At 44.5% G+C, this 25,572-nt stretch overlaps 1 protein-coding gene across 2 annotated transcripts; it reads right to left on the bottom strand.

Moving 5' to 3' along the window:
• Positions 1 to 8,037: 8,037 nt before the first annotated feature.
• On the bottom strand, positions 8,038 to 20,566 carry TYSND1 (trypsin like peroxisomal matrix peptidase 1). 2 transcript variants are annotated; one of them, XM_058188786.1, is made up of 4 exons: positions 19,120 to 20,566; positions 16,124 to 16,287; positions 12,282 to 12,467; positions 8,038 to 11,312 (listed from the first exon to the last, which is right to left on the bottom strand). In XM_058188786.1, exons 1-4 carry the CDS (start codon positions 20,262 to 20,264, stop codon positions 11,095 to 11,097), a joined length of 1,713 nt encoding a protein of 570 aa, XP_058044769.1. In that variant the 5' UTR covers positions 20,265 to 20,566; the 3' UTR covers positions 8,038 to 11,094. The 2 variants fall into 2 exon arrangements, with proteins under 2 accessions (XP_058044769.1, XP_058044770.1); XM_058188787.1 differs by having other exon boundaries at positions 8,040 to 11,312; positions 16,124 to 16,254.
• Positions 20,567 to 25,572: the final 5,006 nt, after the last annotated feature.

The raw sequence follows: 25,572 nt of genomic DNA, 5'->3' as shown, positions 1-25,572 counted from the left end.
TTTCACCCCTGCTTCTAAGCGATGCTAATGTACCTTGCGTAGTAATTTAGTCCAAACCAGGGGTTAGCAACCTGCGGTGGCTCCCTGTCACTCAAAATATGTGTCACAACCGCCAATGTGCAACACCCACCGGCACGTGATTTATTGAGGTTTTCAATCCCTGGTAGGCCAACCATGGATAAATAAAGTTTCAGAAGAAAACAGAACATTTAATTCAACTACATATGCTAGTTTTGTGGCTGCTTAAGAAATAGTCAGGCATGGGAAGGGTTTTGTGGCTCCCAGTGTTTATTTTCTGTGAGAAATGGGTGCAAATGGCTCTTTGAGTGTTTAAGGTTGCAGACCCTTGGTCCAGACAGAATATCAACACTGATCGTTCAACTGCATTCAGGTGGAGAATTCTTCCTCCACTCTGCCTTGTGAAGTTTGTTTGGTTCTGTTCACTAATCTGTTGGATGATTGCACAATATGTTTATGGATTACTTGGCAACAAGGGAAAATCAAGACTGTGTTGTTTTGCCCTGAAGGTGGATGCCAGCTAAAAGTCTTCTTGGCTGAAAATTCTGTTCAAATACATCAGGTGTGCTCCGAGCCACAATAACAAGTGGTAAATTCACTCCAAAACTCAAATTTAAAATAGCTCTCTGGCAGAACGATATGCTGGCGTGCTTTCCTGAGCGTGAATGTTATTCTGCCTGGCCCCTTGCAATGTGAAATATGAACAGTATTATCATGCAGAGGAAAATAATGAAGCTGAGGATCCCATCAGCGGAGGAGGCAAGAAACGAGGGCGCGAGGTCTCCGAATTTTACAAGTGATCTCCACGTCAGATTCTTGGCAACGGCAGGGAAAAACAGAAATCAATTTTGACAGGCTGAAGTAACACAATTGTGGGAGAACATGGTACTTGAGGCCAAAAGCCGCTTTACACGCTTAATAGCACGTCTGCCTGTTCATTTCTGGGAGGTGATTTCATGCATCTACTAAAAGAAAGGCCATTCAATGCTCCAAGTTCAATGTCAGTCTCCTTGGAAACGCCTTTCTTACAAAGTGGGGGAAGCAGGCCTTCTCCTCACCAAAGGCCGGTCCTTCCCCTTGAGCTGGGCTGCCAGCGGACCAAAAAACAAACAAACAATAAGGGTTGCAACTAAGCCTTTAGCCATACTGCAATCTCCAGAGATTAACAATGATCACTTTTGATCCCATTTGTATTAGCATTGTGTGCCTGCAGTTGGTAGGTACCTGCTAAACAATGCTAATACAAATGGGATCAAAAGTGATCATTATTTAATTTGAGTTTAATGCTGTTGTGTTGTTCTTCACTGTGTGTGCATGTGTGTGTGTGTGTTTATTTTGTTATTTTTTTAAGTTTTTATAGTTAAAGAATTCTTATTCACCACTTACACGTGGCTGTGATCATTTTTATATCCTCCTATTAGTATTCACCTATGTTCTATACATTTATACTAATTTTACATTCTTGTTGTGTCTTGCCCGCCCTCAGAGCAGCCGGGGCCTTCTTACCTGCTCCCGAACACTGAGGAATGTATGCCTCCCGGCCCAAGTCCTGGCTCCATGCCCACACAAACTGCAGAAGAAGGAGCATCTCCCTGCCCCAGCCCTGACTCCATGCCCAGGCAAACGGAGCAGCTAGACCCCTCCCCCTCCTCCACAGCAGGTGAGCCTGAGGAGGGTTTACTCCCAACAACAGCTGATTGGAGTAATCCTCGCATCAGAAGATTGGAGAGGCGGAGGCAACAGAAGGAAGGGAGGGGCAGGCCTTAATGAGTGCTGAGTCATGGAGCCACACCCCATGGCCTATATAAAGGATCTACTTTCTGGCAGTCTCTGAGTCAGGCAAAAGTCAAACTTATCTTGCTGAAGTCACTTACTGGTCTCCTGCCTGCTCTGAGGACTTTGCTAGGACTTTGGGCAGAGCTGCAGAGGCAAGCCTGATTAGTATTCACCTATGTTCTATACATTTATACTAATTTTACATTCTATTTAGAGTTCTATCCCCCTTTTTTCCTTCTATTTTCGATCCAACTGTACAATTTCTCCCATATTACATAAAAATCCAAATCCATCAATCCTTTCAATTCAAGAGTCATTTTGTCCATTTCGGCGCAGTCCAATACTTTGTTTAATTATTAAATCTTCAGAAGGTATGTTTTGACTTCTCCAACTTTGTGCGAAAGCCAATCTTGCCACAGTTGTCATGTGTAGAATAATATATGTTTTTTTTTTCATATTTCCTTTTCATTATTCCTAGAAGAAACAATTCTGGTGTATATTCTATCTTGAATCCTGTTATTTCCTGTATCCAACTATGTGCCTTCCTCCAATATTTTTTCATGAAATGTGTGTTTTAAAATAGCATTAGCTATCTTGGACATCAAATCCCAGTGAAAAGCTGGGATATAATTCAGTTCCATCAAAGAAATAGTGGAAGTGGATTAAGCAGCAGTCAAAAAACACCAGCGGGGGTTAACAACCAAGCGGCTTGATGTTTTATTTTAGAGAAGAAAGTGTGGAAAGTTGAATGTGCTTCTCCAGGATTTAGCTCAGGGGCAACCTGGTACCTATCAGATCCTTCGGATCTCTCAACCATGGTTATTTATAGCCACGTAATTAACAGCAAAGATGATGGGAGTTAAAGCCCCAAACATCTGCAGGACATGAGCTGTGTGCTAGAACTTCTCCTTGAGCATCATTGACCTTCAATAAAGCAAACCCTAGAGAGTGTATATATGGCTCATTCACAAAATAAAATGGCCGTACTAAGCATCCATTCTCAAAATGACCAATTAGATGGCAGACATAAGGAGACTCTTAATAAAGAAGGGCACAGAACCTTTGTTCAACTCCTCCAGAATCTCAAAAGCTGGAATTTAGCTCCTTTCCCTTTTTTGCTGGTTCAGACTGCTGTTTGTTCCCATGTTTTGAGAAATTCTCCAAAGCTAAGCAAAATCTTTCCGCTTCAGAAGATTATAGGTCAAGGTTAAGCGAGTTATCACTCCTTGCTCAATCAGACCAAGCAAGCAGAAGACGTGTGTGTGTGTGTGTGTGTGTGTGTGTGTGTGTGTGTGTGTTCCAAACAGAGCATCTCAAGATGTTTCAAGGTGGACATCTCATTTCGTAAATACAAGTGGCTGGATTCAATGTTCAGCAATGACAATTCCCGCCCTTTCCTCAGATACCTGCCATCTGAAGAAGTCACGTAATCCAACCCATGCTGAGGCCCACCAAGTTCCAAAATGAGGTTTACTTCCCCTTCAAATTTTACAGTGGAGCAACAGATGTGGCTCAGTGACTAAGACGCTGAGCTTGTCGATCAGAAAGGTCAGTAGTTCGGCGGTTTGAATCCCTAGTATATGTTGTGGTCTGCCAGCATCCTGCAGAGCTGGCAATGGATTCAGACAGCGATGAGGCTGAGGAAGAGCGTGGGCCAGTCCTGGAGGCTGGTGAAAGCCCGGATGAGGGCTCTGCGTCGGAGGCTGAGGTGGGGCCAGGGCCATTGGGGAGTGAGGTGCAGACTCCAGGGCCTCCAGAGACTGACAGTAGTGAGGCAGAGGAAAGGAGGAGCCTGTTCCTAATGCATGCATGAGAAGAGCTACCAGAAGGCAAGAGCAGCTCAAGCAAAGAGGACGACTCGGGAGTAGGGCCAAGAGATGATTGGCCCCTCCCATAAGACTTAAAAGACCAGCAATGGTGTTTGGGCTTTGCCAGAAAACAATGTTGATAGCTTCATCTTCTTGCATTTATTTTGTATCGGTGTCTTCTGAACTTTTGCCAAGAAAGGCCTTTGGCAGTTTGCCTAATTGGACCAAGGTTAGTGATAGGACTGAGGAATTTGTGTTACGAGGAATTTGCCTTAATTTAGTTGAACTACGCTGAGAATGAAGTAATTCTCAGCTGTTCGAATAAAGTTTGTTTGTTTTTACACTGACTGAGTTTCCGACTACCTATTGGGGCCTGGGTCACAACAGTATAGGTCTCCTGCGTGAGCAGGGGGTTGGACTAGATGACCTCCAAGCGGTGGTGGGATTCACCAGTTGTAACAACCGGTTCACTGCGCGCTCGCTTCACTTGCATGCGCGCCAAACTCACACTTCCACGCATGCACATTACGATCGAAAGTTACCTGCTACTGAATCCACAGTGAGTAAAACAGCTGAGGCGTGGCAATCTGCTCTGCTGCACCTATCAGCTGGGCTTAAAACAAAAGAAATCTAGGTAGGTTATAGCAGGGTTCACCAACCTTTAGGACCTCAGGGACCATTAAATTCATAATTTTAAATCCTGCGGACCACTAATATGATGTGCCTAATGACCAGCTGGGTGGGCGTGGCTAGGTGGTCATGTGACTGGGTGGGTGTGGCCAACTCAATGTCACTCACATCGAGGGACGCCTCAATGGCCTCTGCTCACCCCTTGCCTCCCAGCCACTCCTCGCTTTCCTGCCCAGGCTCCTTAAGGCCCCAACAGGAAGCAGCTGTTGGAGCAAAGTTGCCAACGTGAGAAAGAGCTGGCAAAAAAGCTCAGTTAAAATTGGATCTGACTGAGAAGGAGGCTCAGCAGAAGCACCTCACTGAGGACTAGGAGCATAGGCTTTCCAAGCAGAGGGAAGACCTGCGGAAGTGCAAGGCCAGGTACTGGCGCCTGGAGGTTCAGTGGGCTGAGTCAGCCAGTTCCAGGCCATGATGCAGTCCCACTGGAACAAGGCCCTCCGGCTTTTTGCCACCAGCGGCACTTCCCTCCACCCTTCACCCACAGCCCCACACCAGGAGGCCAAAGCAGACCCCATGTCAGAATTTCTGCGCCCCTCTGACCCACACAAAAAGACCCCGAAGGGGGAAAACTCTCTGCAGCAACACAAATCTTCATTGCACATATCCGTCCCAGGGGCCGTAGATTGAGGACCCCTGATTTAGTGCAATATAAAAAAATGCAAATAATCTTTCTGCGGACCACCAAAATTTTCTCACGGACCACCACTGGTCCACAGACCACCAGTTGGGGACCGCTGGGTTATAGCACAGGGGTGGGGGTGGGGGCATCTGATCATCGGAGCTACCGGTATGGCCAAACCGGTCAGAACCGGCTGAATTCCACCTCTGCCTCCAAGGTCCTTTCCAACTCTTTTGCTGTTAATGTATATGTCCTTGTTGAGAACTTGAAATCCAAGTTGGCCATTAGAATAGGAGCAGCTAAAGAGCCAGGCTGTCCTCTAGTGTATGTTCAAGGTATTTTTTTTAAAAAAAATCTCACGGTTAAAATTTTTTTTAAAAGGCTTTTTCATACATTACATGATTAGCACAAGAACCTTACCTGCTGAGCCTATATGCAAGAATTAGGAAGTCCTTGGCCTTAAAATCTGATTACTCATTAACTTTATCCAAACTGGATAAATCTACAATAATCAGAGTTATTCAGACACCAAGAGGGGGGGGGAAGTATTAAATGAAAAATTTGAGCTTTTCATTTCTGAGCAATGCAATATTTTCCTGCCACAAGAGAATTATCTTCCCCAGGTCCCATTTCTTTAGGATCATTTATACATGCTAGGTTAGGATTTCTCTCTTGTAAAGCAGGTACGGAAGAGATGAAATCCATCTCAGAGTTACCGTATTTTTCAGAGTATAAGACCCACCCGTTTTGACTCTAGTAGGCCTCCTGGGAAAAAAAACAAGCTGCGGGCAGGCCACACCACCCTGCACCCTGTTTTGGGCCTAGCAGGCCTCCTTGCAGCCTTTTCGGAGCAAAATTGGGGTGCGTGGGGACTCCTGGAAGTGGTGGGGAGAGGAGGGGTGGAGCCAGCCAGCAATTTAACCACCACTTTGCCCAAACCGGCCCCCACCACTGACTGTTGTTGTGAATTGCTCAGAGTTACGGTATACATAAGAAGGACAGCCACCCGAGTTTATGAAAATAAATAAAATCCACCTTAATGGGCCTTATTTCAGGGAAGCGCTTTTCATGTCTGCTAAATGAAATCAGCTAAAATAACCCATAATACATGGCAACGACCAGTTACTGAAAAACTGTTCAAAGTGTCCATTTAATCCAGGGGTCTCCAACCTTGGTCTCTTTTAGACTTGTGGACTTCAACTCCCAGAGTTCCTCAGCCAACTTTGCTGACTGAGGGACTCTGGGAGTTGAAGTCCACAAGTCTTAAAGGGACCAAGGTTGGAGACCCCCGATTTAATCTGTGTAATCTTACATTGCTTCGTTAATTTAATGTAAAGAATTTAGAAGACGGCTTTTTAAATTCTTTACCTTTGATTTGGTTTATAGCGCTTTGGCTTCCCAGCAGAAAGGCAGTATTAAATAGGATTCCTAAATAAATACTCATTTTGAACATGTATAAACATTGTTTATTCACTGCTTGGTACAAAGTTCATTCCATCTATGTGCAAATCTTCATGTGTTTTGTCTTTCTGTTATAGAGCGCAATAACAAATTATTAGGTTGATCTCATTCTGTCTTCGATGAATGTTTATTTATCCATGACTGAGATTGCCAATTTGCACTCAAGTGCATTTTAAAATGTATAACCCTTTCCAAGCAACATAATAGAAATGTAAAATACATTTTAAATGTAGATAATCCTCAGTTTACAACCATTCATTTAATGGCTGCTTGAAGTTACAAAGGCGCTGGTTCTCACATTTACATCGTTTGTAGCATCCCCCCAGTCAAATGATCAACATTCAGGCACCTGGAAACCAGAATGTATTTATGAGAGTTGCATCATCTTGAGGTCATGTGATCACCATTTGCAACCTTCCCAGCTGGCTTCTGACAAGCAAAGTCAATAGAGGAAGCTGGATTTGCTTAAAGACCACATGATTCACTTAACAACCGCAGTGATTTGCTTACAGCCATGACAAGGTTGTAAAATCAGGCCCGACTCACTTAACAACTGTCTTGCTCAGCAACAGAAATTCTCATCATAGTTGTGCTTGTAAGTCGAGGATTAGCTGTAAACCTATATCCATATTCATTTCATACTCCATTCCCAATGCAAAGCATGATACGTACCGTACAGTTAAAGTGAATCTAGAAATCTGGATTCATCGAGTTGGCATTCAACATAAGATAAATGAAAATACCCTGTTTGCATAAATTCTTCAAGTCAAGCAGTTCCCAATACTTACATTTATTTATCATATTTTTTTTTCTTTTTATGACCCTGTAATCCCTTGCTTCGGGGTGGGATCAAGATGACTGAATGGAGCTGAACATTCACCGGCTGGATGCCCTTCCTGATGCCCATGTGAAGTTTGCAGCAGATGTTTTCTCTTTGTGCCTTGGCAGAGAAACATCTGTTGCTGCCTAGGATTGAACTCTCAACCTTCTGAGTGAGAGGTGAGCGTCTTCATCTCTAGGCCACCATTTATTTATTTCATAATTACGACAAACAATTACTTTGGTTATTCTGCTTCAACTAAAGAAGTTAAGTTTGACAAAGAACCCATACTTCACTTGGTCCTGCTAAATCAGGGGTGTCAAACTCAAGGCCCGTAGTCTGGATCTGGCCTGCGGGGTGCTTAAATCTGCCTCACAGGGCCGGCCTAGAAATACCAAAGGACCGGCCAGCCGAAACAAGGCCCGTTTTCAGCCTCCCTGGCCTCCAGCACCACTCTGCCGGCCAAAATGGGCCGCATGGGGGCCTCGCGGGGTTTCCGTGCAGCTCATTTGCAGCTGGGAAAGTGCTGCAGGAGGCCACGGAGGCTGAAAACAAGGGACGGGGGCAGGGGTGAAATGTAAAATTTGTTACTACGGGTTCTGTGGGTGTGGCTTGGGGGGGTAATGTGACTGGGTGGGCGTGGCCAATTTTTTTTTTTACTTTTAAAAGCATTTTTTCTACAACCTCTTCGGCCGAAGAGGCTGTAGACAAAATTCTTTTAAAAGCCTCCTCTGACGATCCCAGCTGAGTTGCCTGATCGTCAGAGGCTTTTTTCTTTTCTTCTAAAAGCATTTTTTTTGGCCTTTAAAAGAAAAAAAAGTCTCTGATGATCAGGCAACTCAGCTGGGATCGTCAGAGGGGCCTTTTAAAAGCATTTTTTCTACAACCTCTTCGGCCGAAGAGGTTTTAAAAGCCTCTAATAATCCCAGCTGAGCCGCGCGATCATCAGAGGCTTTTTTTTTAACTTTTAAAAACATTTTTTTGGCGGAAGAAAAAATGCTTTTAAAAGTAAAAAAAAAACTCTGATGACTGCGCAGCTCAGCTGGGCATTGGGGGGGGGGCAGGGATATTTTGCTACCGGTTCTATGAACCACCCGCCATCGCTACCGAATCGGGTGATCCAGTCTGAACCGGGAGCATTTCACCCCTGCACGGGGGGTCCACGTGCGGGGGCCCCCCATGCCCTGCTTTAGCCAGTAGGGTGCTACAGGAGGCATCTGTCCCATCTCTCCCCCTGCTCCACACCCACTCGCAGAGAAGAACCACAATGCTGATCCGGCCCTCGAAGAAATCCAGTTTGACACCCGTGCTAAACTTTGCTGAAATAGGACAGAGGAAATAAAGTAAATATTTCCAAAAATACCATCAAGATTTCTAAAAATTGCAGTGTTCATCTATAGTTAAGAGAGTATAGGGGGACTAAGGAGAAAAACAACATTATTTAACAGAAAATCATAACTGAAGCTGAATGTTTACCTACATTCACCCATAATTCTAAGGCAGGAATTCTAAATTCAGAAATTTCGAAACAAACCACAGGAGCCTGATTTATGCAATACGATCTAAACAAACCAAGATGCTTTATATCAGTGTTCCTCAACCTTGGCCATTTTAAGATCTCTGAACTTTTAACTCCCAGCTAAGCTGGCTCTTAAAAGTGGCTAAGATTGAGAAACGCTGCTTTTATATTGTATGAAACAAATGGGCATTTGCATTTGACAGACAAGTTTTATACATCTCTGATGATCGAAGTTTTTGGTTTTTTTAAAAAAAAAAGCTCAACAAACCAAGCAAAGAAGAAATTGGACAGTATTTAAAATGGTGATTAGTTAAATATACAGTGGCTAGAGAAAGATATTAAATGCACCAGTACGTAAGATAAAGCACTCTCTGTTATTATTTATTTACATAGCACCATAACAAAGAGGAAGATTGTTCCCCCAAGAATTAACCTAAATTTCGGTTAATGTGGTACCTAGGTACTCCACTGCTTTGAAACTCATCGAATTTGGTACTCAACGCACTCTGATGTAAAACCTTTATCCCGGTACTCATTGTTTGTTTGGTACTCAACACACAAGCTAGAATTTGTCAGTGTCACTTGCCTTGTGACTCACTATATTACTCCTTATGGGAAACCTCTGTTTGGTATGCATCGTTTTTGCTATTCATCTCACCTCCCAGAACAAATTAAGGACGACTACCAAGGTACCACAGGAAGACAATGGGAAGCATAAAAAGCACAGGCTGCATATGGAATGGGATAATAGCAAAGCAAGCTTTTACAAAGGATTTGAAGGATGGGATATTCTAAAAGAGAATTCCAGGCATAATGGAAAAATGCAGGACGTACTGTAAGAGAATAAGCAGGGCGCTTGACCAAGATAGACATAGACACTGTCAGGGATTACAGGTAACCCTTGCCTTACGACTTTCATTTAGCATTCAAAGTTACAACGAAGCTGGAAAAAAATGACCTCCAATTGATTTTGTATTTACAACCATTGCCGCATTTTGTGATCAACATTCAGGTGCTTGGCCACAAACTCAGCCGAGAAAGCTGGATTCGCTTAACTGTGATTCACTTAATGACCAGTGATTCACTTAACCACGGCAAAAAAAAAGTTGTAAAATAAATAAAGGAGAATTTTTGTAGCTCAGGGTTGAAATGAGGATGTTTCATTGCCCATTACCCAAACTAGAACACAAGCAAACTCAGACAGCACAGGGACGTCTCTGGTTGTAAAATTGTGTGCAACTCACTTAATGACCATCTTGCTTAGTGATATTTAAATATAATTTTGGTTGTAAGTTGAAGTACCACCTGTAGTGGCAGATTAGAGCAGGAAGACTAAGTATGTGTTGTTAAAATCAAACTAAATGCCTAGCTGAGAAAGCTACAAGATGAGCGTTGTGGCATAGTGGTTAGAGTGTAGTTCTGCAGGCCACCTCTGCTGACTGCCAGCTCCCTGCAATTTGGCAGTTTGAATTTCACCAATCTCAAGGTTGACTCAGCCTTCCAACCTTCTGAAGTCGGTAAAATGAGGACCCAGATTGTTGGGGGCAAGAGGCTGATTCTGTAAACAGCTCAGAGAGGGCTGTAAAGCACTGTGAAGCGGTATATAAGTCTAAGTGCTGGTGCTATTAACTGTCTTGCTCAGCAGCAGAAATTTTGGAGTCAACTGCGGTCATAAACTGAGGACTACTTGTGCTATTGCTACTGAAACAAATGAAACTCTCTCTTTTATTTGTACAACCTTGTAATCCCTCAATTCGGAGTCAATTCCATAAACTGAGCTGATTACAACAGCAATAGAAGCACTCCAACCCAGTATAGTGCAATCAGGACATACTGTGTTTTATTATTTGTTAAATGTATATGTCGCCTATCTTGCAAGTGGGGCTACTCTAGATGGCTCACAACAATAAAAACAGAAAAATGAAAAGAAGCCCAAACATAACAGTAAGCAAAGTAATGGAACAATGGAATAAAGAATGGAAAAGGAGACATACGATACAGCGATATGAAAATAAAAGATGGATGGGTAGAGAAACGGAGCAAGCGCTGAGGTGGGGTTTTCTATCAATCTAACAGCCACCTCCAGTGTGGAATACTCCCCCAGCCAGATCTTCACAGTCTTAGGGAAGGATAAGAGGGTGGGGGTAGACCTCAGTTTGAAGGGTAAGATATTCCAAAAGGCAGGTGCTGCGGCAGCAGAGAAGGCTCTTCCAGATCCCTACAGTTGGAGTTCTTTGACCGATGGGATCCAAAGTAGGCCCTCTCTGTAGGTATAAGTGAGACAAGGCTTGTCCTAGCGGGATGAGACAGTTCAACAGATAGCCTGGACCTAAGATATATGGAAGCCGATATTCTTCTATTCTTCTTCATTCAGTGAAAATTCTCATAGTTTGCTGAGTGGCATCTCCACAGGTTCTCTTTGGAGTCTCCAGACAACCTGAATTTTTTCTCCTACTCTGTCTAGTTCCTGAAAGCCGCGCAGATTTCCGTGATGGATATATTCCAAAATGGCTGACTGCAGTACTGTAATGGGAATGCTAAAGTTTAGGTGAGGGTAGGTCACCCCAATGCTGTTATCCCTTGTGTTGCTGGCAACGATTCCTGCGAATGGAAGACAAGAGGACGAAAAGAATGGAATTCAATATCCCGACTTACACACAAAGGGGCAAAAATGCAACTGTAAAGGAGACACCGTTAAAAAGAATCATTCAAAGAGCTGAATAATTTGTAGGAGCTAACGTGAGAAATTGTGCTAGAGCAGGAGTGCCAAACACAAGCTCCGAGGGCTGAATCTGGCCCGCGATGTGGTTGGATCCAGCCCGGAGGTCCGTCCTGGAAAATGTAAGGGACTGGCCCAAATGGCTTCAGCCCAGTCTACCCTGTGCTAAGAGAAAACATCGGGCCAGCGTGGCTTCAGTCCGGTCTACCCTGTGCGAAAATACTGGGCCAGCGTGGCTTCGGCCCAGTCTACCCAATGCGAAGAGAAAACACCGGGCCAGCGTGGCTTCAGCCCAGTCTGCCCTGTGCGAAGAGGAAACATTGGGCCAGCGTAGCTTCAGCCTGGTCTACCAATGCATAGAGGAAACACTGGGCCAGCGTGGCTTCGGCCCAGTCTACTCAGTGCGAAGAGGAAACATGCCAGCAGTTTGGGGAGTAGCATCAAGCTAGCCATGTCCACCCAGTCAGCCACGCTCCGTGAGTGGCATCAAGCTGGTCACGCCCACCCAGTTTGCCACACCCGGCCAGCCCCCCAAGGTCAACAACAGCCCTGATGCGGCCCTCAATGAAATGGAGTTTGACACCCCTGTGCTACAGGCATCTGGTTGCGTCTGCTGAGAATTGTAGTTCAATAACATGTTAAGGATAACAATCTCGCCTTTCTTAAAACTGAAAGCTAGAAACTTATTTCCTTTAAGCCGATATCCTCAGGAAGTGAGATCAAGGACAAAGAAAGTGTAATCATTATAAACCACGGATTTTTCTTTAAATTACTGCTTTGGATGTTCCTATTTTGGGTTAACAGTTGAGAATTTGGTTGGTTGCAAATTGATCTCTTTATCTATTCCTTACCTAGAAGTTTCCCACTGTGGGTGCCAAAGAGGGCGCCTCCACTTGAGCCGCCATGAACCGCACTGGTTGCCTGGAGCATCACTGGCTTATCTTCCACGGTGATCACAGCCGAGAGGATTCCCGATGTGACAGACGGTCCACAGGCTTGGCCGAAGACACCAAAGCTCACAATACTCACATCTTCTCCTGATTGAAGAACACACAAACCAGACAACAGTCATCAAGGACCTTCTCATCATGTTCTGCCCGCCGCCGCTATATTTTTGCAGTGTAAAATATATTTTACTCTTTGTCATTTTTGGGGTACCTTAACTCAAAAACTCATTAAGAGAAAGGCAGATAAAATATACAATACCTGCTCTGTCGGGAGACTGAGGTGAACAACTGAGGCAACAAGAGAAGTTAATGTCAGAGCTCTTTAATGGAACACACTTTGCTAACAGGCAACTCCAAGAACCGGCGACAACAACGGCTTCTGACAGCTTTTATATAGCGGCTGTCAGACCGAGTAACCAATCAACAGCAAGAGAACTCCCGCGCGTGGAACAATTATGCGCATCGGCCAATAGGGGAACAGCATCTGAGTTATCAGGGCAGCACGCCGAACACAACAATACTGAATTGTTTTTTGCTTTTCTAAAAAAAGCATCCTTGCACATAATTTGCAATTTGGGACTAAACATTTGTTGTTATCCGTCTATGGAGATTCTCAGTCATCCAGGTCATGGTTGCCTCAAAGGTGCTGGAAGGTGGTCAGAGCTGAAGAAGCTTCTTGGATGAGAAGCGAAACGTCTTCAAAGAAAAACCAGAAAGTCCAGTTGCCTCTTGTAAAAAAGCACATTTGTTGTTGTCATTCATAAGTTTCAAGATGGAAAGTATGGGCAGTCCTTGACTTGTGAGCACAGCAGCAACTGGAAAATGTATTGCTGAATTGGTGCAGCCATTACGTGAGGCATCATATGACCACACCTGATTTTACAGCCTTTTTTGCAGTAGTTATTGAGTCACTGCAGTCATTAAACGAGACATCATTTGACAGAATAACAGAACAAGAGAGTTGGAGGGGACATTGGAGGTCTTTTAGTCCAACCCGCTACCAATCAGGAGACCCAATACCATTTCAGACAAGTGACTGTCCAGTCTCTTCTACTGTTCCACTGTTCTCATTGTTAGGAAGTTTCTCCTTAGTGCTAGACGAAATTTCCTAATTAACTAACTACCGTATTTTTCAGAGTATAAGGCACACCTTTTTTCCCCCTAAAAGTAGGTGAAAATTTAGGTGCTTCTTATAGACCGAATACGGCAATTTGGGCCTCCCGAACCCTCCGCGCATCACATTTTCACCCTCCCAGGCCCCCAGAAGCATTCTGCAGCACTCCGTACAGCCCATTTTTGCCAAAAACAGGCCCACTTTCATCAAAAACAGGCCGTTTTTGGGTTTCCAAGCTCTCCGCGTGTCGCGTTTTTGCCCTCCCCGGTCCCCAGAAGCACTCTGCAGGCCAAAAACGGGCCGTGTGGAGCACTGCAGAGTGCTTCTGGGGGCTGGGGAGGGCGAAAACGCAACGCATGGAGGCAAAAAAATATTTTTTTTCTTGTTTTCCTCCTGTAAATTTAGATGCGTCTTATAGTTCAAAAACTATGGTAACTAACTCACTCACTCGATTTGCAACTTCCCTGCCAGCTTGCCCATTGATTTCGCTTCTCAGAAGCCACTTGGAAGATTGTAAGTGGTGATCACATGACCCTGGAATTTTGCAACTATTCTAAATATATGCCTGTTGCTCAGCAGCCGAGTCATAATCATGTAACCACAGGGTCACTGTGATGGTCATACTGTAAAAGTGCAAGGACCACTCATAAGTCACTTTTTTCATTAGACACCTCTTTCACCTGCTCATGCAGATCTCCATAAATAGCTGTGCTGTGAAAAGCATGGCAGCTGTAAACCACTTAAAGCATAAACTCTGAATATGAAGTAATTAGTGTGTGTACAAAACACTTATTTAGTAAGAGCTCTTTTGAATGCTTTAGAAGTATTTCAAGATCTAAACAATTCTGTTGCAAGCTCCAAATATTTCCAAAATGATTAAAATAACCTGCTCCAAAGGAGAAGCAATGGATTCATCTTGGAAAAAACTGCTTTACACATATAGCATATGCACATATATGCTTTACAGATATAGACCGGGTGAAATTCAGGCTTAATAGCAGTAACTATAAGAGGGATCTTGGAGTCTTAGTGGATAACCAATTAAATATGAGTCAGCAGTATGTGACGGCAGCAGCCAAAAAAGCCAATGCAATCCTAAACTGCATTAACAGAGGGATACAGTCAAGATCAAGTGAGGTAGTAATACCACTCTATAAAGCCTTAATAAGACCACACCTAGACTACTGCATCCAGTTTTGGTCACCACACTATAAAAAAAAAATGTTGAGACTCTAGAAAGAGTGCAGAGAAGAGCAACCAGGATGATTAGGGGATTGTAGGCTAAAACATATGAAGAACAGTTGCAGGAACTGGGAATGGCTATTCTAGTGAAGAGAAGGACCAGGGGAGCCATGATAGCAGTTTTCCAATATTTGAGGGGCTGCCATAGAGAGGAAGGGGTCAAGCTATTTTCCAAAGCAACTGAAGGCCAGATAGATGGAAACTGATCAAGGAGAGATTCAACCTGGAAATAAGGAGAAATTTTCTGGCAGTGAGAGCAATCAATCAATGGAACAGCTTGTCTTCAGAAGTTGTGGGAGTTTCATCACTGGAAGCTTTCAAGAAGTGACAGGACAGTTGGAGTAGATGACCAATAAGAGCCCTTCCAACTCTGTTAATCTGTAATCTGCTTCACTCAAAGGAATTTTTGGAACTCAATTTCAGGTCAAATTTAATTTAAAATATATTTGCCTATCTCTTCAAAGATGGTTTCAATATGTACGGCTTCATGCTTTCCCATTAAATGTTTGATACATCAATGCCAGCTTCAAAATTAATTGTTTAATAGTCCAATGTTAAGTAATGGACATCAATATTTAATACAACAATATTTGAGGGGCTGCCACAAAGAAGGGGGGGGGCAACCTATTCTCCAAATCACCTGAAGGCAGAACAAGAAGCAATGGATGGAAACTAATCAAGGAGAGAAACATCCTAGAACTAAGGAGAAATTTCCTGTCAGCGAGAAAAATTAATCAGTGGAATGGCTTTCCTTCAGAAGTTGTAGGTGCTCCATCACTGGAGGTTTTAAAGAACAGACTGGACAGCCATTTCTCTGGAATTGTATAGAGCAGTGATGGCTAACCTTTTTGCCATCGCGTGGCATAAGCGGGGGTAGCGTGGGGATGTCACGCACGCGCATGCGCACACCCATAATTCTATGCACCCCGAGCCCACACATGCGCCCCCCCCCGCATGTGTGTACACCACCCCATGCTCCCCCTCGCTTTTGGCATGCGATGGCACGGCAGGCCTTTTTGCTCTCCCCAGGCTCCAGAGCCTTGCTAGGAGCCTGGGGAGGGCGAAAACGGCCTTCCCCACCCCCCACCCCCGAGGCCCTGTTTCCCTACTTCCAGTGAGCCCAGAAGGCCTAAAAATCAGCTGGGCAGCACACGCATGCAAGCTGGAGCTGACTCACATGCCCACCGATATGGCTATGCATGCCACCTCTGGCACACATGCATAGGTTTGCCATCACGGGTATAGAGTTTCCTGCTTGAGCAGGGGATTGGTCTAGAAGACCTCCAAGGTCCCTTCCAACTTTCTTATTCTGTTATTCTTCTTTACAGCCCTATGTAGACAAAATAACAAAAGAAGAGACACCAACCTGGATGCATTACTCTGTTCTCACCTGGATGAAACGCTGATGCTAGAGGAAGCTCTGGCAATGTGGATAAACCTTCTTCCAACTCCACCAATGCAATATCATACGGAGAAGTGTCCTTGGTTGCAAACACTACCTTTCCTTTCACTACTGAATCCCTAGGAGGAAGAAGAAGGGGGAAAAAAGGGAGACTGAAAGCAAAACATAATTTGGCACTGTTCAGCTGGTCAAAATGAGCATGCAACAAACAAAATCCATCAGGGAAGTTTTGAATGTAACAGCAGTTGAAATAAATCAAAATATTTTTGTTTGTGTGCCAGACACTTTTGGTAAGAGAGCGGGATCATGCCTTCCTAAGCCATTGCCCATTGCTGTTCCGGGTTCTGGCGCACCTGCCAGCTGGTCTTCACACGTGGGAGGGCCGGAAAGTGGAAGAGCAGCCACCCATTGCGCATGCGCGCACTGGTTAGATGATCTTCTGATTTCTGGTGCACGCATGTGCACCATCCACCAGTCTCCGTACGTGCCAGAAACTGGAAAACCAGGTGGCTGGTGCGCATGGTTATACACTTGGTAACTGGCATGCATTTATGCAGGGTTGAAATGCTCCCAGTTCGAACTGGATTGCCTGATCCGGTAGCAATGGTGGCGGGTGGTTCAGAGAACCGGTAGCAAAAATCCCTGCCCCACCCCCCATGCCCAGCTGAGCTGTGCGATCATCAGAGGGTGGGTTTTTTTTACTTTTAAAAGCATTTTTTCTTCGGCCGAAAAAATGCTTTTAAAGTAAAAAAAAAAGCTTCTGATGATCGCACAGCTCAGCTGGGATCATCAGAACCTTTTAAAAGCATTTTTTTACAACCTCTTCAGCCGAAGAAAAAATGCTTTTAAAAGTTAAAAAAAAAAGTTGGCGAAGCCCAACCAGTCACATTACCCCCACCAAGCCACGCCCACAGAACCAATAGTAACAAATTTTACATTTCACCCCTGCATTTATGACAGTTGCAACCTTCTGGTCCCAGACGATCTGACATTTGTGACCTTCCTAGCCAGTGTCTGACAAGCAAAGTCTTCGGGAAGCCAGATTTGTTTAACTGTATGATTCATTTAAGAACTGCAGTGGTCTGCTTAATAACACGTGGCAAAGATCATGAAATTGGGCATGACTTACTGAATTAGCAAATGCTTTGCTTAGCTATGGGAACCCAATTGTGGTCACAAGTCAAGGACTACCTATAGTGGTCCCTAACTTTGCATCAGGAGCCTTCATCCTGCAGTGAATTGATTCAGACTGATAATTACACACACTCCAGAGCTGTGGGTTACAAGCAGAGGTGGCATTCAGCCAGTTCGGGTGAACCGTTAGTGGCAACCTGCGGGTGAAGCGAAGCGAGTGTGTACACGCATGTTCGCATTTCTGATGCTCAGCGACCCGGTGAAAAAATTATGTAAAACCCACCTCTGGTTACAACAGGCACCGTTCTGCTATTATCAAGCCTGTCCATCTGGTAAGGACATCTTAGGAAGTGCTGTGAAGAGGCGTTCTTCTCTCTGAAGTGTCAAAGTAACAATTGTCTCTGTGGAAGGACCTGTAGTTTTTTTTACCTGCGGAAGGACCTGTAGGAATTTTTTACCTGCAAAGGTCCATAAAGTTCCCTTGCTCTTCACTTTAAGAAACTTTTTGTTAGAAAAAAACAAAAACATTAAGGGACGCGGTGGCTCAGTGGATAAGGCGGTGAGCTTGTCGATCAAAAGGTTGGCAGTTCAGTGGTTCGAATCCCTAGTGCCGCATAATGGGGTGAGCTCCCGTTACTTGTCCCAGCTTCTGCCAACCTAGCAGTTCGAAAGCACATAAAAATGCAAGTAGAAAAATAGGGACCACCGTTGGTGGGAAGGTAACAGCATTCCGTGCGCCTTTGGCATTGAGTCATGCCGGCCACATGACCACGGAGACATCTTCGGACAGCACTACAGTAACTCTTCGGCTTTGAAACGGAGATGAGCACCGCCCCTTAGAGTCAGGAATGACTAGCACATATGTGCGAGGGGAACCTTTACCTTTACCTTTTTAAAAACATTTTTAGAAACTCTTTAAAGTTTCATTTCATTGGTCCGTCTTCAAACCTTGGTAAATTTCTACTGGTGTCCATGTATGGAGAGGGTTGATTTATTATTACTGTTCTTTTTATCATTTTAATTTGTTATTCTCTTCTTGTGTTTACATTCTTAGAACCCACCTGGAATCTTTAAAGTTGCTCTTAGATTCGCCTAAATCTTTAAAGTTATATATTAAAACTGCAGGGGAGGCTGAAACTCCCTCAGTCTGGGAATGAGACCGTGTATGCTCACATCCTAAAGAGTGTCACACCTACACTCTTCCAAACTTCACCCACGCTCCTCCGATCAGCATGTTCAGGTTGCATCAGAGACACCCAAGACAGTGGTGAAATGTAAAATTTGTTACTTCCTGTTCTGGTAGTAACTTCTGCTTGGTGGTGGTGGGGGGGGTAATGTGACTGGGTGGGCGTGGCCAACTTTTTTTTTTTTACTTTTAAAAGCATTTTTTCTACAACCTCTTCGGCTGAAGAGGTTGTAAAAAATGCTTTTAAAAGGTTCTGGCGATCCCAGCTGAGCCATGCAATGATCAAAGGTTTTTTTTTTATTTTAAAAGCATTTTTTCTACAACCTCTTCAGCCGAAGAGGTTGGTAAAAAAAGGCTTTTAAAAGGTTCTGGTGATCCCAGCGGAGCCGTGCGATCATCAAAGCCTTTTTTTTTACTTTTAAAAGCATTTTTTCGGCCGAAGAAAAAATGCTTTTAAAAGTAAAAAAGAAAAACAACCTCTGATGATCACACGGCTCAGCTAGGCATGGGCGGGGGGCGGGGAGACAGGGATTTTAGCTACCGGTTCTCTGAACCACCCGCCGCCATCGCTACTGGATCTGGTGATCCGGTCCGAACCGGGAGCATTTCACCCGACCCAAGAGAACAAAGAAACACATAAGCAAATATTAAAATTCAGACTCACCTGTTAGGACTGGTTAGAAACCTGATACAGACATTTGATGATCCGCTGACCACATGCCGACAGGTTAACAACAGCCTTGAATTCATCATCACCCCGGACCCCCAGGTCGGTCCACATTCGACCAGAACCACAGCATCCAACAGGTGCCTGTCCAGTCCATTTCCGAGTACCATCATAGAGTGCGACCTGGTCACAAGTTCCATGGGGAGCAACCAAGGAAACCCAGAAAGGACCCCCGCAATACTCTCCAGAATGGAGTCAATGGCACAAACCAGAGTCAAGCCAACCCACTCGGTGGATTTCCAGCAAAGCGGTGCTACGATGATTCCGACCAGTTGGGGACCCATTCCTGACATGACAAAGACACCGCCGCCTTCGGTGCCAGGCAAGCAACGGGCATCGATCAAGAGGAGGGCATTGTTTGCTCCTGCCAGGTTGCTGACTATCCCTTTACTAAGAGTGTTCATGAATATCTCTGGGCACAACGAGCCGAAAGGTGAGCCACAGGTGAAGACAGTATCCCCCTTACTGAGGGATCCGGCGGGGATGCAGCTCGCCCAACTTGCCCCAGAGGAATCCGGCTCCAGGATCCTCAGCAGAGCAAACCAATGCAGGCAACCCAAGTCCTGCTGCTCCAAAGAGTTGACTTCTTGCTCAAAGTCGTTCCCTCCAAAATGCCACCCATCTGAAGCCCTGAAGATTTTGGAGAAGGCCTCCTGGAAGGGCGGGCAGGCGGCTACCATCAGGAGCTCAGCTTCGCAGCTCCTCCAACCGTGGGGAGATCCAGGCCGATTCGAAAGCGGATTAAACCTTAGCACGGGGCTATTTTCCCCCAGGTCTCCAGCCAGGCGATTCCGGTCCACTTTGCTGCTGCTGCTGCTGCACCCATCGCTTGCCTTAAGCACCTGGATCTGGAGGCCCGGGAAGAAGCGATCGGAGAGCAGGACTTTGCCCTGCGACCAATCGGGGCGCTCGCTTTCCAGAAGGAAAGGGGAAAAGAGGATCCCGGGGCAAAGAACGAGGCCCGGGGGATCTGGGCTCAAGAGGACGCCGCTGCCGCTGCAAGATCCGCCGCTCACCCGGGAGTGAGACACCGAGATCACGCAGCCAGCTCGGGCGGCGGTGGATCCCAGAGTTTCGGACATAGGGGAAAAAATGAAAAGTCGAGGTCCCCCTGGCCGGCGGATCTCTCTGGGCTGATCGTCCGGCGAGAGGGCGAAAGGGGAAGAAGCCCAATTCTGCAAAAACGCCCGGAGGCTTTAATTGCGAAGTCTGCATTGCCCGTTCAGTGCTGCATTGCTCCTTCCTCGCCCCCTTCCGAGAACCGGGAAGATCGGAGCCCAGCAGCAGCAGCAGCCCGCTGCAAAGCCCCAACCAAGTCCCGGAACGCGCCGAACCAGCCGAGACAAATCACCGAAACAGAGAGGAAGCATCGGGCAAAGCCGGAATTAAGTAGAGAAGGCGGGGGTAGAAAAAGAGAGCTCAACTCGCTCCCATTGGCGGATCCGTCAACTGCAGCGTTATGATTGGTGGAGGAGACTCGGGCAAGGAACGTCCTCTCCCATTGGCTGCTTTTAGACGTTTGGTTTTTGTTTTTTTTTGCATAGCAGAGCGCTTTGAGGGGGGATCTGTTTGATTACCAGCGGGGGAGTCTCGGCTTGAAAGAACTGCGACCCTAAACTCAAACTTTGGCTGAAAGAAGGGAACCTTCTTTGGATCAAGCGCCAGAGAGTCATTCGGCATCAAGATTACAGGGATAAGCGCAGACTGGGATTGAAAAAAAGTTCTGAGCGCTGCATAAATTCGTTGCCTCGATTTATGTGTCAGAGTGGTCTAACAAGCGGCAACTTCAAATCTCAACCAACAAATGCTCTGTCTTGCACATTGGCAAAAAAATAATAAATGAAAACATAAAATACAAATTAGATGGACATGACCTTATAGATGACCTTCACTCTGTCAAGGACCTTGGAGATCTAAGGACCATTTCTAAAGATCTAAGTGCCAGAGCCCACTGTAACAACATTGCCAAAAAGGCACTAAGAGTTGTTAACCTCTTGCCTAGCTTCTTCTCTGGTAATATTGTACTACTAACTAGAGCAGTGATTCCCAAACTGTGAGCCGCGGCTCCCCAGGGAGCCGCGCTATCGTCATGGGGGCGCCGCGGAATATCTGCGCCCGCTGGGTCCGGCGCTGATGCGCCATTTCTGGGGCGTCTGGTGCGCATGCGCAGTTGCAGGTCAGATTTCCGGGGAGCCGCGGGCGCGTCTGGTGCGCATGCGCAGTTGCAGGTCGGATTTCCGGGGGAGCCGCGGGCGAAAAAGATTGGGAACCTCTGAACTAGAGCATACAAAACATTTGCTAGACCAATTCTTGAATACAGTTCATCCAGTGGTGGGATTCAAGTAATTTAACAACCGGTTCTCTGCCCTAATGATTTCTTCCAACAACCAGTTTGCCAAACTGCCCAGAAAATTAACAACCGGTTCTCCCAAACTGGTGCGAACTGGCTGAATCCCACCACTGAGTTCATCTGTCTGGACCCCACACTGCATATGGGACATAAATACAATCGAGAGAATCCAGAGATATTTTTACGAGAAGAGTCCTCCACTCCTCTACCCACAATAAAATACCTTATGCCACCAGACTCCAAATTTTAGCCTTAGACAACTTAGAACTATGCTGACTTCAGTCTGAACTAATCATAGTACATAAAATTATCTACCACAATGTCCTACCTGTCAGTGACTACTTCAGCTTCAACCACAACAATACATGAGCAAATAATAGATACAAACTCAAGGTAAACTGCTCCAAGCTCGATGGCAGAAAATATGACTCCAGTAACAGAGTGGTCAATTCCTGGAATGTACTACCTGACTGTAGTTTCTTCCCCAAATCCCCAAAACTTTAAGCTTAAACTGTCTACTGTTGACCTCACCCCATTCCTAAGAGGTGTGTAAGGGGTGTGCATAAGTGCACCTGCGTGCCTACCGTCCCTGTCCTAATAATCCTTTTTACTTACTCTTTTCATGTATCCAAATTATGTTTATTCTTTTACTTGTTATCTTATATATGATTGTCAAAATAAATAAAATAAAAATCTTTAGGATATGGGATTCCTTATTTAATTCAGGGGGGGAGGGGAAGGAAGCAATAAAGAAAGCCGTTGAACAAATGCAAGGTTAATTCGGGGGCTGATAACCATCCAGCTCCTGATCTTGACTCTCAATTGCTATCTAAAGCAGGGGTCTCCATGCTTGGCAACTTTAAGACTTGTGGACTTTAATTCCCAGAGAGTTCAAGGTTGGAGACCCCCTGTCATAGAGTATAACTGAATTGGCACAGTTACCTGAAAGTAGAAAGCACCCCTGAATTAGGTAGAGTCAACAACATATTTTCATCCAGGTCAATCACAGTCCTTAACCAGCAACCAGAAATGCAGTGTGGAGAGTCCTGTGAATGAGTTATTGTACAAACCACTACTAATAAAAAAATCTTACCTCATCACAGACAGCAATAATTTATCTTCCTCATTCCCTCCTCCACTATAACGAACTGCAGTAAATCTTACAGGTCATTTTAATGTTCTGTTTTAGTGATTATTGTATTTAAAGTAGAAAGTTTCAGCACTTCTGTTCTTAAAAAAAAAGCCTTTGAATTCGTTTTGGCTAAGCGCCATCACATTACTCCCCAGTACTCATATCGAAATATCTTAGACATCAGTCTATAGGGCGAAGGATACCTGCTTAATAATAGTATGTATCATCCGAATCTTAGACTTCTAGCTGATCACATGAAGTTAGCAAAGTTTTGGAACAGCCAGAAAGAAAAGGAGAATCCAATATTAGGATGCGTTTATAGCATTTCTAAATGGGGGATGTAATTCTTCTTATTTATTCTGCATCCCTCAGATCCCACCACATATACTGTGTCTAGTTTGTGTGGGGAAGTGTTTAAGGAGCTAGATCGCAATAGAATGACCCAGACGCTAATCCCAGCTCAGCCAGGGAAATTCACTGGCCCTGGAGTCCTTGGTGCTCTCTGACCCTGGCTGTTTTCTTGAAGATGTTCTATTACCCAACTAGGTAACATCTTCAATATAATCTGGTTGGGTAAGGAAACTCCTGCAAGAAAACAACCAAGCTCAGAAAGCACCAAGTTCAATCATGAGCTACAAGTATTCTCCTCTATTGGCATCCATTCTCTCTCAGCCCAGCCTACCTTACGTGATGCTTGTTGGGAACAAAATGGGAGGAGAGCTATGTGTGACACCATGAATGTGAAAGTTGGGCAGGGATTTGGCTGCGATGCCATACCTGACATCTTGCACGTTGTAATCCTTTCCGTGTGGGTGCCATTGCACACAGCTTAACAAATACACAAATGACTATGTTAAGAGTGCAAGCAAACACGGTCAAATAAAGGCGCCAATGCAAATTATGAAACTGAGGTTTAGCAAGAGCAACAGAGATTAGGCCTCATTAGGTATTTAAAAGTGTCTTATGGTAAAGGTGGCCTCTTTTCAACTTTCTTACATCTTGAGGTGCATGAAAGCAAGAGAACATACTGTTGCATGTTTGAGAAAGCTTGCTAATGTGCTAAAAGCTGATTGTGAAACCAACTCGCTAGGAACGGAATGAGCCCTACTTTGCTATTGGCAAAGGACACAGAGAGAATTATTGGGGACGCTTAGAGCTGGATTCTTGCAAGGAGTGGACATTGGACTACCGCACTTTTTGGTGTATAAGACACACCTTAGTTTTTGGAGAGAAAAATAAGAAAAAAGCTGATTGGCAGGTGGATCGGCCTCCCGGAACACCATCCAATCAGCTGTTCCCAGAGGTGAATTTTAGCAACAGGTTCCTTGGTTGTGAGCTCTGTGCCTTGCTTTTTTTTTGCTTTTTTTTCTGCCTTTGAAAGCCTCCAAAACAGAGCTTCAGAAAAAAAGCCTCTGAAACTCTGTTTGGGGGCTTCTTTTCTGAAACTTCATTTCTGATGCTTTTTTCAGCCTCTGAAACCTCCGTTTGAGAAGAAATGCGAGGTTACTTTCAGAGTATAAGACGCATCCAGATTTTCACCCTCTTTTTTGGAAGAAAAAGGTGCGTCTTATACTCCGGAAAATATGATATTTCCTCCTTTCTACCTCCAACAGTTACTAATTTTGTTAGCTTGTAGGTCTGTCTGGTTGGCAATCCAGAATTTTCCAGTGTCGTTTTGAAAAAACTCCAAATCAATGTAGTTTGTCAATCCATTAAAAATATATATATATTTCTGAATTCCAACAAAGACATGAAAAGCAAGCATAATTAACCAAGTATGTGTTATTTATTCTAGTTGTTTCATTTCCTGCTGTTTATTTCCATTTTGAGATCCCTTGTTTCAGAAATATGAGAGGAAAACATCTGTCCTGCCATAACTGTCACACACCTGTATCTTTTCTTTTATGTACACTGAGAGCATATGCACCAAGACAAATTCCTTGTGTGTCCAATCACACTTGGCCAATAAAATTCTATTCTATTCTATTCTGTATCATGTCCATCTGCCCAGTTGTTAAGTTTCCCAGCAGGGGAACTGTTTTAACATAAAGTAGTTAGAGGTAGCCCTCGACTTACGACCACAGCTGAGCCCAACATTTATGTGAGAAATTTATTAAGTGAGCCTTGCCCCATTTTATATCTTTCCTTGCCCCATTTGTTAAGTGAATCACAGCAGTTGTTGAATTAGTAACACGGTTGTTAAGCAAATCTGGCTTCTCCATTGACTTTGCTTGTCAGAAGGGGACCACATGACCCCGAGACACTACGACTGTGATAAATATGAGTCGGTTTCCAATTGTCCGAATTTTGATCACGTGACCATCGGGATGCTACAATGGTCATAAGTGTGAAAAATGGTAAGTTAGGTTTTTCAGTCCCGTTTAACTTTAAACAGTCACTAAATGAACTGTTGTAAGTCAAGGACTACCTGTACATATAGAGTGGCCCATTCTATGTGTTCTGAAGGTCTACAATATTCTTTCTTAAAGTGACATCATCCCAAGCATAATATAAGGAGTGTGGCAATTTGATTTTTTGTTCCAATTAAAAGGTACCCTTTTTCACAGTAGTTACAGCTTGTGCTTTCCTTATGTTGAGAGAGCATGGGAAATGCTTGAAGCTGCTCCCACTGACTCTAAAATAAAGGCACACTCTGTGCTTGTTCTTGGGTAAAATGAACCATAATATCCTTTGAATTGATGTACATCTGGCCCTAAAGAGGGCCAAACCAATTTAGCATTTTCATGATCAGGTAGTGGCACTGGATATAACCTTGAGTGATCTAGATTGAAAAGTAAAAACCAAACAAAATAAAAAAGCTGGAAGGCAAGGACAAACTCTTCCTGGATTACTGTCAAGAAATTATACAGACTCGTCTGTGAATCAAGCTTACTTTCAAAGCATCTTT

Source organism: Ahaetulla prasina, chromosome 6, assembly GCF_028640845.1.
Source record: "Ahaetulla prasina isolate Xishuangbanna chromosome 6, ASM2864084v1, whole genome shotgun sequence".
NCBI classification, from domain to species: domain Eukaryota; kingdom Metazoa; phylum Chordata; class Lepidosauria; order Squamata; family Colubridae; genus Ahaetulla; species Ahaetulla prasina.
Note: the sequence above shows the minus strand (reverse complement) of the source record. Positions and strands in the feature narration are given on the sequence as shown.